Source organism: Camarhynchus parvulus, chromosome 3 (assembly GCF_901933205.1).
Source record: "Camarhynchus parvulus chromosome 3, STF_HiC, whole genome shotgun sequence".
In the NCBI taxonomy this organism is placed as follows: domain Eukaryota; kingdom Metazoa; phylum Chordata; class Aves; order Passeriformes; family Thraupidae; genus Camarhynchus; species Camarhynchus parvulus.
The window spans coordinates 67,780,139-67,797,486 of record NC_044573.1 but is presented as its reverse complement, the minus strand read 5'-3'; the positions used below and the strand labels follow the sequence as shown (position 1 = coordinate 67,797,486).

Genomic DNA, 17,348 nt, shown 5'->3' with positions numbered 1-17,348 from the left:
TCCCCTCCCCCCCAAATTTAATCTCAAAGTAACTGGAACATACTCAATCTGCCTTTCTACTCCAAAACTTCCAGTCTGTAATAAATTTTAAAATTTCTATTATTATCCTAAAATGCCCTCAAAGTGATCCTATTTCCTTTTCATTTTTATCAGCTTGTACAATTTCACTGTCAGCACACCACTCTTATTTTACCCAATAACGTCCTATGACCTCTTTCTTCTAACTGAATTGTACTTTTTGGTTGGTAAAAAACACTGTATAGAACAAAGGAATGAAGTGGAGAAATGGAATACAAAAATCTGGTGAAACCTGACAGAACAAAGTGCAAGGAGTAGGGTGTAGAGATTAATTACAATTAAACACATAAACTGTGGTTCAGTAGTGGGAAATGATGTAAATGTAGACATATCTACTTCTATTAGTGTGTACCTAGATTATTAGATGCAGCCATGAAAAAGAATGAAGATTCTGATCCTAAGGTTAAAGAGAGACAAATGTGATCTGGAACAGGTGAAAACTCAACATGACACTATACAAAAGGGAATAAAATGGTTTCATTAATTGGCATAGTAAAATGAAAGCCAAAGTATGTTTCCTTCAGGGGCTTTGTGCTTTCTGTATGTTGTTCACTGGACTTTTTTTCAACTAATCTTCCTTTTAAATTTTTATTTACTCACAATCCAATCAGCTTTTATTTCTACCATTAAACCAAAAGAATTACCTGAGAACATTTCATTTCCTACCTTGGGGATAGTGATAAGTACTTTCTGACCTCAATTTTCCAGATCTCTAGTAAAATAGCATGGAAATAGATTTGTTGCTCTTCAAAAATTTTAAATTTTGACAAGAAAGAATTATTGCTAATGAATTAAGCACATCAAACATTTTTTGCCGCTACTGGGTTTGGTGGTCAGTTGTGTGTGTGGCTTCTTACAAATTCATATTCCAAATCCTTTCCATTTGTTCTCACTACTATTGTAAAGTTTAAAGACCTTCTGTGTTGTCCTGTGTATTGTTAAGTTAGGCATTTCTTTCTGATTCAATGCCACCTTTAATCATGTCACCAATGACAGTGTAACAAATTCTACTAAATGCTTTTCAGCCTTAAATTAGCTGCAATACTGAAAAGACCAACACCTTTTATTATTACGGCTTGCTGTATTTTCTGTATATTCAGTCATGTAATTTTGATTCAGTAATGTAATTTTCATTAAATATTTCTGGTATTAGTTGCTACTGTCTGATAACATCTTGTTAATGTGAAATGTATTTTTAAAGAGTGTCAACTCTTGAAAACATTCTTCAGCCATTTAAGAACATTACCTTGACTGGATCCCACTGACCAAAAGAGCTTCGTAATTTATATGAGTAAACTAGCATCTTCTGTGCAAGTGGCAAACTTATTGGGTAACATTTCTCAAAAATGCTCCTGCGGTTTTCCACTAGGGGTTTCAGCTTTTTGTATATTTGGTAGCACACAACACGAGGCTTCCGTCCTCCATTGATCTCAACTGGCGGTATTTGTAACTTTTCAACCAGTTCTTCCTGGTTAAGAAAACAAAATGAAATATTAGAATCATAAATGCAATCAGATTTTTAATAAAGACTGATGGCAAGATTTTCTGTGAACTATCAAGGATTTCCTAAGCACGTTCTCAGTCAACATAGATCAGCAAAGTTTGGTGGGAATTGGTCTTCCTGCCCACTGAAGTTTAAACTTCTATATTAGGTGTCACACTGCTACAATATTGTATTATCTAGTTTTGAAAACCTTCTTTCTGGTCAGTGGATAGAACTTCCTTTAAATCGTGATTAGCTTCTTCCTGAAGTGAAGTACTTCGTAGATAATAAACAAATGTTACTGATCTACCTACTGCCTTAGATGTGGCATTAGCGTTGCAGATATCTGGTGTTAGATCAGGTTACCTTGCCAAAGGCAATTGCACTGATTTCAAGAAAATTATGTCACTAGGTGTGGGAATGATGCCAAACACCTGGTATCTTAACCAAGATTAGATTTGGATTTTTTCTTTACATTTGGTTTCATCACCAACAACTAGGATCTGCATTAAAAAATAGAGGTGTCTAATAAGAGTTTTGCCTCAAAACTTATTTTGAAATACTGCTCATACATTCATAACTGTTTAGGTTGGTTGCCTGTGTCAACTGACCTATCAAAAATGAAATGACACCAAGACTGAATAGGTCTACCCAAAAGCTTCCTTTCTTTTTTCCCTCTACTATATTAGTAGTATAAATTATATGCTCTTTAAAGTTTATACCTTCTCAGTACAGTCTTCATCTTGTTCACATACTTAGATAATGAGTACAGCAGCAGTTATTTAGGCACTATAATTTTTAAATGTGAAAAATAATTATGGAAATTCTTCTTCATGTGATCATATATTTTAACACAATAAGCAGTGGTATCAGTACCTGCACACTTTGTAATCCTTCTAATTCTGATTCAAACCTCTCTGAAATCTCATTTTGCATGCGCTCAACAGCTTCTTCTTCATTTTCTTCTTCTTCTGGTTCTTCCTCTTCTTCTTCTTCTAAAAACTCTTCTGCAAGTATAGCTTCAATATCTTCATCCTCCTCCTCTGCAGCAGCTTCGTCATTATCCTTATCTGCTAAAGCCTATAAAGAGAAAATATTTTGTTGTTTCATGTCTATGATACAGATATTTTGAAGGAACATATGGTATTCTTGTCCCTTTTTAAATTAAAAAAAGCCATTGATTCAACTAAACCTCATTTTGGGACATCCTTTATCATATGCAAAAAATCTAGTAAATTCTAGAATCTTATTTCAGAAGAAAATACAGCAGTATTGCATAGTGCATACAGTGATGCATCATATCAGTTCCAAGAGTACTTTAAAAACCTGAAGAGCTACACTGCAGTTTTGATGAGTGTTTTTTCATACATGGTATTGTAGTTTGACAGGACTTTGTTACAAACAAGCATGTTTGATGAACGTGTAGCTGACAGAATATCATGAGCAGTCAAGCAGTACATTAATGCGTTTATAAATATATTATGTAATTGACTTTGGGCAGAAATCCTAGTACAGTCCTATTCTGGATTAACCATACATTTGATAGTGTACTTAAAGGCACATGCCTAATTTCAATTAGTGGTGCTACTCTTATGCTTATAAATGAGATACTTTAAACACATTCATAAGTATTTTCCTGAATTGAAGCATATATGGAGAATTCTTTTAAAATAGTCTTTAGTCTTCATGAATCCATAGTTTTTAAAGCAATTTAAACATAACATAAAATTATTTTTGAAAGCTGAAGTTTCTGGCAGTCTATCATAATTTTACTTTTCTACATTGTCCTGAACTCTGTGACTAAAAGCTCTAGAAAATTCTATGGTATGAATGCAAATGCTTCTATTTAAAAACTGTCTTATTAGGTTTTCTTACCTCCTGCTTCTTTTTCTGTTGCTCTGCTAGAAGTTCTTCCCTTCTTCTGGCAATCTTCTCATTCTGTTAGTGAAAAGAAGATGTAAAAAGACTGATGATACTTCCTAATAAAAACTCCCCTCTGAAAATTGGTAATGTAATCTATAATTAACACTTTTCTTTCCACCTGAAATTTTGTTTCAGTTGGTTCTAATGTTAAAAAATACTACCTAGAGTTTGAAATGTTGCAGACCAGATATAACTCTCTACTAGGCAATCATGTAAGCATATTTTCCAAAAAATAATATGGCAACTTCTGAGATTGATATTAGAGGAATAAAAAAGACTGTGATTCTTATCACATTGAAAATATAGTAATAGGTTTATTGGTAAACTACAGAGTTTCTAAATTTATAGGTGGTTTCTATAGGTGGTTTTCACACATTTGGCAAAGGGGTGACTGAGTATGGTGGTAAATGTGTGGTGGTCCCCTTTGACTGTTTAGAGATATTAATGGTATTGTATGTCTTGTCCCAAATTCTGTTGTCCTAACTTACTGTGTGTCAGCTGCTCTGTAGTAATTATGCTCAGACCTTTTCTGATATTATATGTGAAGTATTCCTCACTTTTACACAAAATGAGGAACCTTGAAAATATTACATGTGCCGGTTGTAAATGTCTGCATAGAGGCTTCAGGTTACCTCAACCAATCTGTAACCTGTTCAACAGTAGGCACAGCTTCATTAGAATGGGACACAGAGCAGCTGCAACAGCACTGAGAATGTGACTGAGAGTTACTGCATTCCTGTGCAGAGCATCAGAGTTGGGAACACAGACACACTGCCCACACGGTAGTGAAGTCAGCCTGTGGGAGGTGCTGATAACTCAACAGCACATGCTCAGGGAATCTGGGATGCAGCAATACTACAGTGCATCAACTGTCTGATTTTTTTATTGCCATATTCACTCCCTCCATCGACTTGCCTTTTTTCCTGGACATTCCAGGACTGCCATTTATCTTGCAGCACAGCTGCTTTTTTTGGGCTTTGAGATGTCCAAACTCTGCATGCATTCATTGCACAGAAGAGGAAAGGAGCCCTAAATTATTTTTGGTTCCTACAGTAAGCCTAGGAATGCTGTGAATGTGTAGCACTTTTTCTCCTGGCTCCAATACCTGTGTGCTCTTCACAGCTTTGGGAGTTTCAGAATCTGTGTTCAGACCTCTCCTGTAGAAGCAACAACAACAACAAAATAACATAGGGCTGAAAACTTACCCTTATTTTTGCTTTTAGTTCCTTCAGCTTCTTTTTATATTCCTTTTTTTTAAGCTGTTTTTCTTTCCATTTTTTCAGACGTGGAGGAAAAAGACGGTTAAGAATGTCACCTTCTTCTACTTGAATATAAATTGCAACATCAGGACAGAGTCCTCGTTCTGACAAATAGCTGGCTTCATCTAAAGTACGAGGGAAGCCATCCAGTATAAAGCCTGTGGACCTAATTGGAAAATAAGATATTTATTATTACACACTGTAGTTCGAAGTGCAACACAAAAAACATGTAATTATTTTGGAAAAACCCACAAACCCTCCCATATTAAATGCATATATTAGGAGCAAAATTTTAAAAATACTTTTAAAACTACTTTCAGCTAGTTTCTTTTGACAATGTAAAACTGTTATTTCGTTGTGTATTTTAATTAGTGTATTTACAAATTAATTTCTTCTGAGGTTTTAATGTGCAATGCTTAAATATTTTTAAAGAACTTAAAAACCCAAAACTAATTGTGTCCTCAGACTTGCTTATGTGACTCTAAAAACAATACATCTTAGGCACTGGTCTCAAAAAAGAGAAGGTGCCCCAAACACTTTTCTGGTAACAACTCTCAAGGAAAGCTTGTACCTGAAAATTTATGTTTCTTCTGTAGTATGAGAAATTGACCATTGAGCATGATTTATATTTCTCTTCCTGCATATGTTAAAAACAAGTCAGTTATACCTGGAAAGCTCTATGGCTTACTGGAGCTCTTACAGTTTTGAATTAGACGAGTAGTTAGGTAAGGATGAGTGTTGTGTTGATAAGAAGCTAATATTCACATCTATTACTTTAGGCTTTAACAGGATACATTGTAAAATTGCAGAAAACCAAAGAAGCTAGAAGAAGTGGAAGTGGAGGAAAGAAAAGTAGCCCTGGATGCTGTGGGGAAGAAGAATACAACATAGTATAGTTTAGTGGTGTAATATATTGTGATGTGACACAATACACTGTCATTTAATACAATGTAATATTATAACATTATGCATAATGCTGGGTAATTTTTTGTCTTGGTGCATTCCTTTTTTCCTAGAACTCATCTCCCTGTTTTTACAGGTTCTCTGTGTAGAGAACCATTGTCCCATATCTGTAGTCAGGACAAAAATTATATAAAAATAGAAAAGATTTGTTTTCATATCTATCCTGTAAGACCATGAAAACTATCCAGCTATTCAGGAGATTTAATCCAATTCAGGTGTGCCAAGTACTTTTGTCCAATCCTGTGTGCAGCATATGAAACATGATATTACTGTCAAAATATTAATTAAAATAGTACAACAAAACCACGACTGACGGGTAGGTCATTACTTATAAAAAGTACAAAAGAATTGAAATAATCTCTGTGATAGTTATTTACAATTGTGGACACAATGGATGATATACTTCCTAAAATTAATTAAAGAAAGAGAGAATTTAATTACAGTTACCGGAATGGCTCTTTCTTCCACCAGTCAGGAACAATCTTATCAAGGACTTCTGGAGGCAGCTCTCTATTATCCGTTAGATTTGCTTTGATTGCCCGTTCCTCATCAGTTAATTCCACTTCCTTTATGTAAAGAAAATCCACCAAAAATGGATGAAATGAAAAAAACCCCAAAAACCAAAATCAATCAACCAACCAAAACCAGAAAAAAGTATCTACTGGACATATTTATTGTTTTTTGCTAAGTAGGGTACTGTCTTCATTTGACTTAAACTAGCAGAAACAAACTCATTAAATCATACTACTTTATACATTTTAGGCAATCCCCTAAAATTAGGGCAATTGCTGCTGTATGAGTTTTAATGAAACCTAAAATCAAGCACAACTGTTAAGTATTTAATTATACACATGCTCAACTCAGAGGAATAGAAACTGAAATGAGCATAGTTTCTCCTAATTGCCTACAAGCTCTTTTCCACTTGGCTATACATGTTCCCATGCTGGAAGACTACCTGCACTACATCAGAATGTTTTTTCACTTTTTGAAAGCAACTATTATATTTGGATGGATTAAAAAAAATATGTTGAAGAAGGATATGTAAGGTTATTGAGTATAGGCAGAAGAACAGATACCAGACAGATAGCATTGTTCTATACAACAGTAATAGTATTAATGACTAGTCAAATGCAGAGTATTCAAATGCCAAATCAAACTACTCAATTATTGTGGAAAACTATTAGGGTTTTTTCCCAGAATACATAACTCTGTGAGATTGATATGGTTGAGGATGCATTTCTCATAGAATGGCTTCCTGTCACAGACTGTGGTAAAAAATATTGAAAACATGGTATAGTTAGTTTTCATAATCAGTTTACACAATTAATATATCAAGAATCAAAATGTGTCTGTTATCAAAAGGCCATAGCTGAATAAGAATTCCTATACCTGACATCTATTCTGATAATGTAGCCAAAAGAACTTGAGAATATGCTGGAAGTAACAGCTCTAATGTAGTGTGTATGAATAATAGCTTCTCTAGTGCCTGACACAGTACATATATTTAAAGATGTTTGTATGACAGAAGATGCCTAAGTAGACAAAGTGGTAGCCAGATTTGCCACACAGAGGCATCTTGAGAGAAATGTGTGAAGTGGGAGGAAACAATAAAACATATAAAAATGTATCACTGACATTACCACTGCTAAAGAGAGGTAGGAATGGTGTTTGCATGAGATAAAAGAGAAGAAGCACAAGATGTATATTCCAGGTAGAAAAAAGAGAACACCCCACAGAGCAGTGATTTGAAGGACAAGGTTTTCCCCCCAGACCTGTCAATGATGTGGCACTAAAACAACCAGGATGATATCTTCCCAGACTGCATGGTATATTTTTGTTTGCCTTTAGTGGTTTGCTTTGAACATTATAGCCGACTTTAAGCTTTGACAGATAAACTTCTACTGTCTTGTGCCAAAGTGAAAGAGAATGATACAATGAAATTTAATGAAATTTGGCAGAATTGAAGGGTCAGTGAAAAATAAGATAGTCAGACAGTCCAGTGGCATTCATATTCAGAGAAATGCCTGGGAACTCTACAACCTTGGAAATTATCCTCTAGAGTTTTGTGCAGGGACCAATGATTTCTAAACTGAACTGAAATTGTAAGAGCTGTGCTTAGGTCACAGCATCAGATTAAGCACTTTAAAAGAAATATGAGAAAAAAAGAAACTAATTTGAAGATTGTTTCCCAGCAGATATAAAGATGACAAGGAAAAAATAATAACAGAAATGCCTTGGCGTAAGACATGTATTTATGCCAAAAAAATAAAACTGAGTGAGAGCCAGCTATAACCATCAGTGCCAGGAACACTTGCCATATTTTTGGCTGTGATGATCGAGATGTAAAAGAAACTGACTTTTCAAAAGAACCCCCTCTTTGATTTTGATGAAAACCTGGATTTTTGTTCTGACATCCATGATTTTCATCTGTACTCTATCTGTGCTGAAGCATTTGCTTCCAATATTACCTGCCCTTGTATTATTTCATCAGAACACTACCTTCCACGTTATCAGGGACCTGCTCCACTTCTCAAGATAGTAGAGTGGCCTTTAATGTACCTTTGGCAGCTCTTTCAGCACCTGCAAGTGCACCCCATTGACCTGTATATGTCCAGTTTACATAAATGATCCAAAATTTGATCCTATTCTCTTTTTGAGTGGTACCATTTTTTACCCAGGCCTTCCTGTTAGACACAGAACCCTCTAGGCCACAGATTAAACTGTACTTGCAAAGACCACATTTCAGTGTCAGACTCATATTTTCTAGATCTTTTACTGCTGTAAAAGAGCACAAATAAAATTAAATTCAGAACCCTTGTTATTTTCCACTAGCACTGGGTGCTCATCTTCCTAATACTGTGCCTGAGTGTTGTTTCTGTATGCCTCCTCCTCTGTATCCTGCTGCCTCTCCTGCCTCCATCCTTAAATCCTGTAGTATGAAGTGTCTGAAGATCTTTGATGACCAGTAACTTGAGGGAACTTGGCAGATATCAGGAGCACACACTAAAAAAAAAGGCTCTTAAAATGTGATGTAGAAACACATTTCTTCCTGAATCTTTGAGTGTTGGATAAATCCTTATTTTTGTTGGGTGAGAGATAGATTTTCAGTTTTTTACTACACTTTTTTGAAAGATTCATGTGCTGTGTACCTGTGGTGAGACTTCTCCACATAACGAATGGCTTTTATTATATCCATTGCTATCTAAAGAATATATTTGCATTAAAACTTTGTAGATTTTTTCTCCCAACAGATTGCTGCCTAATAAAAGAAAATACTCTCCCAAATAAACAGCTTTGTTAAAATTTCTCCTTCAGGGAAATTGCATCCTATAAGAGATAGAGTTTAGAATGTGCATTGAGAAGGATTTTAAGCCAGTAGTCAATCTGATTAAGAAAAAGCACCAATTTTCTGAAAATTATAATTCATTAATTATTCTACTAGTATCATGAACATATAGCTATTTGAAACAGTTTTTCAGCTAAGCTACAAGGCATATTTTATGCTACCCAAGAGTTGCTTTATTTTTCTGGCTTGAAACTGCTGCCAATAGGCAATGAAACACTAAAATCCAAGTTAAGAAACCTATTGCATTAAAAAAATACTAGCTTACCCTGTTACTAATGATGAATATTTCTGATTTTTTTATGAGGGATGATCAGATCAAAGGGTTGGTAGAGGCATTCTATTCTTTTGCTCCAAGAGAATGCAAAGAGCACAGTTGGGGAACATTTTTTAAGTCCTGTGCAACTGGAACACATGCATTTGACTGAATCTGCATATTATAAACACTTAAAGGAAGCCATGCCTTCCCATTATTATTCTGACCTTGACCTTTTTATTCCCCTCAGTTGATCTTCCATTAGACATTTAGCATCTATCTCTAATATTTAGAAAAAACCTGTATATAACTCTTGAAAATGTTTTGAGGAGTGCTTGTGATATTTATAAAATGTTGTCATGAAATATTTTTTCAAAATTTCATCGAGTATTTAATTTAACATAATGTTACAATTTTATAGGAAATTCCTATTTTGGCCAGAAAATGGTTATTTTGCGTATGAATGTATAAAATATTATTAATACCTGTTTGGTTATTTCTGTTTCATTTATAGTTATGGTCTGAGAGAAGTCTTCCAGTTCCTCTACTATTTTATTGTCATCTTCATGATCTTCATCAAAAAAGGGCCCAACTTTCCTTTTAGTTTTGGGTAAAATCAATTCCTGTAGATATTCTTCAAATTGAATATGGAAAATGCCTAATTTATCTGTTAGCTCTCGTGCACAAGTAGTTTTACCAGCTCCATGAACCCCAAGTAACCACACCCGTAATGGAGGAGCCTATAGGAAAAAAACAGAATATTCAGTAACATTTTGGAGCGTACACTGCACCCACTCCCTACTGTTTTTCACTTCAAAAATATCATAATTAAAGAATCCATCAAAAACAGTTACATAATTTCGTATTTTAATGTTCCCAGATTTTCTGTTGCTGTTCTAACTAAACTACCTGCTCTCTGGAAACACCAAACAAATCTACTACCCTACTATCAGCAGGTAGAAATGAAACTTCATTAGACAAGTCTGGTAAATCTGCTGTTCTTTTACCCTTTTTCAAGTTACAAAAAACCCACAAAGCTGCCAATATGTGTCATTTTTTAAACCCATTTTAAGATTATTGCAAGCCTTTTTAATCTTCCTCTCTTTTCTGCTGCATTTGCATCATTAATTCAAATTTACAATAAAATCACTAGGGAAGTCATGGGTTTTATTTGCTTCAAGGACTTGACTAATATATTGTTACTTAGAAAAAAATCAGCCATAATAAACAAATCTAAATGGGAATGTAAAGTAGTTATTTTAATCTGCTATTATGTGCTTTAAATAATTTTTAAGACTCTCACTTGTAGTGGTTCATTGTGAGCCACATACTCCTCAGGGTTCTTCAAAAATTCATCTCTGTACTCAGAAGTTGAAAAGTAATAAATCTTTTCTTTATATTTAGCTGCATGTTCCTGGAGTCCAGGGTAGAGGACAAAGTTCTCTTTCAGACTGACCGGACAAAAGTGTTTTGTGTCTCCCATATGCCTTTTCTTTTGCTTAATTTTTTCTTCATCCTGAAAAGATGAAAATTTTAAAGAACTCTTAGAAATCAGGAGTTTACTTAGATTAAATAGATCAGATTAAATAATGCCAAATATATTAAGTGACGATTGAATTAGGATGGTATTCTCAAAACAGTTTGCATGCTGAAAATAAGTCTATGAAAATACAAACTTTTTTGACTCTGAGTCAGAAAACAAATTGTCTAAGAGAATTATTGAGAAAATAATTAAATTTAAAATATCATGAATATCATAGCCATTGAGGACCAGAATTAGGGTAGAAGTATCTATGATAAAATCTTTTCCTACTGTGTTCTTGAAACCGATCTGTTTAAATGTAGACCTCTTCAGAAAATACAGTGAGAGCTGGTGTAATGAAGTCAGATTATTTATCCAGTAAAGTTAATTTCTAAAAAATATATCAATACTGCTCTCAGTCTGTGGATATCCTGTACTGTTAAATTTGGGGATGGGAATATTCCAATATAGGATGAAAATAGAAAGGCAAAGCTAGACCTCTAATTTCATTGAAGTGGGTGTGTGAAAATTATCAATAGCTGAAATGGAATGGGACTGTGCATCTTCAAATGGAACGGGACTCTGCATCTTCTGATGTTTACATGATGGCTCATGGAATCATTGTTAGCTGACAGAAATTACAGTTCAATTTGTTTCTTTAATAAAAACCCCTCCTTCCCATCTGGCAAAAGTAGGTACAGTCATTCTCTCTATTAGCATGGGGGTATTTGAGCTTCTTGCTGTAATAAAACTACTATTGGCCTCAACACAGAAATGTAGGGAAAGTGTTCTTGAAGCACATACTTTTGATCCAGTTGAAGCCTTCTTACAGAATAAATATTTATTCTGTAAGAAGGCTTCAGCTAGATAAAAAAAAAATCAGGATCAAGCAAAATCTCTCTTCTCTGAGCTTATGTTCCAACTCAAAATAAAGCATGCTTACTTCTTCCTCTTCTTCCCCTTCTTCCTCTTCTTCCTCTTCCTCTTCTTCACCTTCCTCTTCCACTTCCTCATTTTCCGCTTCAGCAGCCAGATCTTGTTCTTCCTCCCCTAAGTCTTCATCAGATAATTCCCAGCCATAATATTTAAAAGGTTCTGAAAAGGTTAGAGGTTTTTTTCTGTTTCAATACTTATCCTTTGGCCATACCAGAATATATTCTCTTTGTCCTTGAAAGAAAGTGCATACATGGAAGAAAATATTGCCAACTGTATCTTGCATTTCTTCTACTCACAGAACAAAATGTTCTCCCCAGATGTGGAAATTAGTATATTGCCTCCTCCAAAAATGGAAATTCTACAGGTTGTTTTTGGTTGAAGTAAATGGTATTTTCAATGGGAACTTGTATTGCAAAAGTATTATACAAACACATGCAGATAGTACCATTACTGTTTACAACATTTTTTTTTCCCTGTTACTTGTTGGGAAGAATCATCGCTCAAACTTCAGTTTATTATAGAGCCAGAACAATAGATGTTTTGGTTAATAAAACACTTGATTTGTAGTGATAGTAGGAAAAATGTAGTATTATTTATCCAGTGCTCAAAATCCTGCAAGACCACACAAATGAAGAAATGTCATTTGCCAAAGAAATATTAATTTTAAAATAATTAATGTAAAACTCAGTTTTGAAATACAGTCTATGCAGGTGGTTAGATTAGATTATTACACACCCCGAAAAGTCTCACTAACCCAATGAATATTACGCATTAGTGAACCTTCACTATCTGTCCATTTCTCAAACCAGTATCCTGGCATACATAGACAGAACAAGTAACTGTGGAAATGCACTTTCAGAATGTTTAGCAAGCTATTATGCACCTATTTGCATAGCCATATTATATATATATTTCAAATATATATATTTTCCCCACTCTTAGATGTCTGAAAGGCTGCTATTATGCTTTTCAGCTGACTCAGGGAACACAGTATGACCCTTTTCATATTAGCAATATCAAACTGAGTACAACCTACTCCCTAATTTGCTTGAGCTATCCAAAATCCCTCTTGATAGTTGAAGTGATAATAATTACATAAACAGTATTACTTACTTTCCATAACCTGCACGGTTTGATTAAGCAGACTTTCTGGTGTTTGCTCAGCAATCTCTAAAATAACCACCTGAACTTGAGATGATGTCTTGATTTCTGATTCCAGTTTTTCCCAATCATTCATGAAAAGGTCAATCTTCATTTTAATTGTTTTCATTTCTTCTGTATCTGGAAAACCATCCTCTGCAAACTCAGGTTGCATGATTTCTGAAAATCAAATAATGTAAAATAGGCAATCCTCCTCTAAAATTTTTTACATTTAAAAACTATCATTCTTCTTTAGGACTATTTTTATATTGCTCAAATATGGTGATATACTTTTAAATGCTTCTTCCTCCCCATAATTATGAATTATTATATTAGTAGTTTACAAAGACACTTTGTAAACTCATAGTTTAATTATGTTGATACTCTATACACTTAGGCTTCTCTGGGAAAATAAATGAGGTCAAATTGCTGAACTATATTTGCATATGGTTATTTAAATCAGCACTCAAAATAAATATGACTCTTTCTGCAAAGAAATACAATACAGAATATATTAATCTAAAATTATGATTCAATGATGAACAGCTTTTGACAGACTCTCCATATAGTCATGGCTCATGCCAGTATGGGAAAAATTTGAATGAACTAATAAATGAAAATAAAGGAAAAAATATTATCATTACTTCCCTCTGTAAATACTGGAACTGGGAAACTCTCACAGGAAATTCTGTCTTTAAGGAAGCCATGTCTGCATATAGTCACTTGTTTAGTAATTAAGAGAGAGAGAGAGAATACTTTAATCTCTTAAGGAACATGCAGAAATTTGTAGTGTCTGTTTAAGATCAGTCCAAGCACGTTTCCTAACACTGTCTCACAGAAAGCCGACAGAAGTTAAAGATTGAAAGGATGCATTATTATAAATAGGAAAATCACAGGTACTACACAATGTAAACATGACAAAACCACGCCAAATGTGTTGCCATACTCTGTGAGCAAATAAATAAGGGGTTAGTTCCTTCCACCACAATTTCTTGCTGAAGAAGACAGATGGAATTAAGAACTTGATATTGACAGCTGATGTTGAATTTAAAACTTGATACTGACAACAGATATGGAATTAAAAACTTGATATTGACACATTAAAAAAGGTTCCAATTAGGAGCTAGATAGGGCTGCAATTACTATCCATTCATACATTGTTAGACCCTGAAAGTCCTGAGATGAAGTCCTATCTCAGCTAAAAGATGATACCCAAGTGCCTATATGACACCATAAAGACCTCGTCACTGGCAGCAGCCATATGGTGGTGTTGCTGCTGTTCCCATTCTCTGCACTCATATAATTTTCAACTCTGATTGTCTTTTTTTCTTGTAATTTTTGTTTTGTGTTCTGTTAATAAGTGATGTCAGTTAACAGACAGAAAAGCAGTTGAGAGCAGTGAGTTAAATGATCTGATATTACTCTAAGTTTGCTGGGACTTAGGGCATATGCTGTGTTTTTTTCTTGCCAGAAATGAAGATGCAAGAAAAAATTTTATCAGTGAATGGAATGATTTTCTATTTCACCAAAATTTTCCCCTTCTCTTGTTGTTCCTGTCTTGTTTTTAGTTTGAAAGAGCATGAACAGATTTTGACACAAGTAACAACATTATCAGCCTATTCCAATGAAATTCAACAGATTTTTTACATAAAAAGGACCGTTGCTACTGTTCTTCCTTATGTAACTTCCTACATGAACAAAGCAGAAGTATTACTAAAATGAAAGTCTTTTGTAATGCCTTGTATGTAAAAAGCTTTGACTACTTTCTCAAAAATACAAAACCTCAAAACATTAAAACCCCAGTGCTTTATGGTCACCCTCAGGAATCAAGCAGGCCAATGCTCACTCTGTCAAATTACAGCCCTGTAACATTCATTTGGAGTTTGTCCCAATCTGAAAAATCCAAACAATTTTTCTAGTTTATGAAGGGTTACATTGCCCTGTTACAATTTTCTTCATTAAGAAAACATATTTCCTCAGAGAACCAAGTATCTCTGAATTTCCTCTTGTGGACTGTTGAAGAAATTTGCAAGTGACAGATTTATTTTCAAAATTAGAGCCAAAAGGCAAAAAGTGTATAATGTAGCTGGGCTTCAGTGATTAGGCAGATTAGGTACCAGTAAGATTTGGCAGGAAACAGATTGAAACGTAATGATCAGAGTAAAGATGCTGCCTAATTTTTGTGTAATATTCTACTAACTAAAGCATCACCTCAAAGTGCCAATATCAGCTGGGATGTGTAAGTGCCTTCAGAACAAGGACCATATCTCAAACCCCCTATTTTGAAATTCCTTCATGGCCCACTAAGGTTGGTCCCTTGCAAGTTTGCTACTTGTGCCTATTTCTACAACCCTTTTGTCCCTACATGAAATCAGGCACTTTAGAGGTAGTGTGGGAGTGTTGGGCACTGGAATGTCTACATCTTATTAAGGATATGTATCACAATGTGTGGCTCTCTAGAAATACGTTAAATTTCTACATACTTATATGCTTTTAATAATTATATTCTTCTACTTTTACATTGAAACTTTTATTCTCTCAATAGCACCATTTACCTCAACTATATCCCTGATTAACTGAGGTTTGAAGCAAGTTGGGCTCTCCATAGCAATTCATGCGCTGGCTCAGGGACCTGAGGACATCCCTAGGCCTGGCTGTCCCTGCCCAGCCCCTGGGGCTCCCCCCACCTGCCCAGAGCCAGGCACCCCTTGTAAGCCCTCAGGGCTGTCATCCCCTACTCCAGCAATACCGTTGCACAGCCAAGGTAAACTGCAAAACTATTAGCAAAGAAGCATTTTGACAAGTATTTTTGTGATCTTTTATAACAACCATTATTTAATACATCTCCCCCCATTATTTTAGTTTTGAACAACACAACTATTAGACTGATACCTTAGTGGCTAACCTCTCTCTTATTTGATTATTAGTCTAAACATAAACCAAAGTGCAAAAGGGCATATCAGCAAACAGAAACACCTGGCAGATTTCAAATAGTTTGATCTTGAATTAGAAATAATTTTTTCCCTTGAAAAGGCTTACAAACATTTGCATTTTACTAAACTAGACATTCATTCTATATATGCCATTATATATACCCTGCAATGACATTTTTGCCTCTTACCATGATTCTAAATAGTAACATAAATATACCTTTTTATGTACATTAAAAGATGTTGTGCAAATGGTCCTATGAATTATATTGCATTCTGCAGTGATATATTCCAAAAGAGACAGATTTAGCCAGATAAAACCTGCTTACATTTGGGCAACTCTAATGCAGTATGTAATGATGAGTCCCTTAGGAACACATATTTTAAAAAAAGAAGGAAAGGATACATTAATAAGTGGGTTACACTAACTGCTGCTTGCACATATTATCCCTGGCACTGTCACCCTGCAGAAATCACATGCGCTGCCCTGTGAACCACAGCCCTATCCACAGCAGTAACACATGGAAGACGGGATGAGGGCTGCCTGGATCTGGCTTTCAAAAGATCATCTTATGGTCCAGCCATTTAAAAACCTCTCAGTTTTCAGCAGGTCATGACACTTTGGAAGTATACAAGCAGAACAAGAGATTGAAATGAACATTTGGCATCATCTGAGACAGAATATTGAACATGGCAATGAATCCACTTAATAGAGTAGTTCCCATGACCTTTATCTCAGATGCATTTACAATTCATGTTACCTCTCCTAACAGGCCATATATTAGCAAATGATGGGTCAGCATGTGTTCCAGCTTTGTTTTGCTACTTTAGACACATAATTCCAACAGAATACCTGTATCCAGAAGGTTTTGGTGCTTAAGAAAACATATCCAGCAGCTATTATTGCATACTTTCAGAACTCTTAAATAGATAACCCAGGTCTAAGTGAACTGGAGAAACTTTCCCCTGGAAAGAGGGGAGAAGTAACAAAAGATAAAAAGTTTACCTTCCCAGTGAAAACAGACAGACCAAAAATCAGACAACCCTCATTTGGTTTTGGTTCAGGTATTTGAACCTTATTATGACAAAAATGTTGTCTCCCTGACATTTAGTTTGTCTCACCAGGGACCAAGTAAGGCAGCTGTACCTTTGCCATTAGATATAAATACAATAACTCTGCTTGGCGAGGTTATTTACGGTGAGAAGATATTTTTTGAAATATTAAAAACATAGTCAAGAAAAATATCTGAAAAAACAGCAGTGGTTTGAAAATAAATTATATAAAAATGCAAACAACTTTCTCTCTAAGGAGGTGGCCTTCTACCTAACAGTACTGTTCTTAATTTTCTTATCACAATGGCGATAGGAAACAATCTTCCCCAGCCTTAAATCTTGGGCTTTTGTAGGGAATGCCTATACGCCAATTTCTCATATTCTTTTGCTCTGCATGTTCTGTGCTTTTACTGAGCATCGTTACCATAGAGACAAACAATCCTTGAAGGCTTTCTGCCCCCA

The 17,348-nt window shown here is 34.9% G+C and overlaps 1 protein-coding gene across 1 annotated transcript in view; it reads right to left on the bottom strand.

Moving 5' to 3' along the window:
• Positions 1 to 17,348, bottom strand: part of AK9 (adenylate kinase 9) — a 62,306-nt gene that overhangs the window by 13,174 nt on the left and 31,784 nt on the right. The window contains exons 18-26 of the mRNA XM_030945346.1: positions 12,877 to 13,083; positions 11,771 to 11,922; positions 10,609 to 10,821; positions 9,791 to 10,045; positions 6,154 to 6,272; positions 4,690 to 4,909; positions 3,437 to 3,490; positions 2,438 to 2,641; positions 1,325 to 1,546 (exon numbers count right to left, since the gene is read on the bottom strand). Coding sequence (XP_030801206.1) covers positions 1,325 to 1,546; positions 2,438 to 2,641; positions 3,437 to 3,490; positions 4,690 to 4,909; positions 6,154 to 6,272; positions 9,791 to 10,045; positions 10,609 to 10,821; positions 11,771 to 11,922; positions 12,877 to 13,083 — 1,646 coding nt within the window. The remainder of the gene's footprint in view (positions 1 to 1,324; positions 1,547 to 2,437; positions 2,642 to 3,436; positions 3,491 to 4,689; positions 4,910 to 6,153; positions 6,273 to 9,790; positions 10,046 to 10,608; positions 10,822 to 11,770; positions 11,923 to 12,876; positions 13,084 to 17,348) is intronic.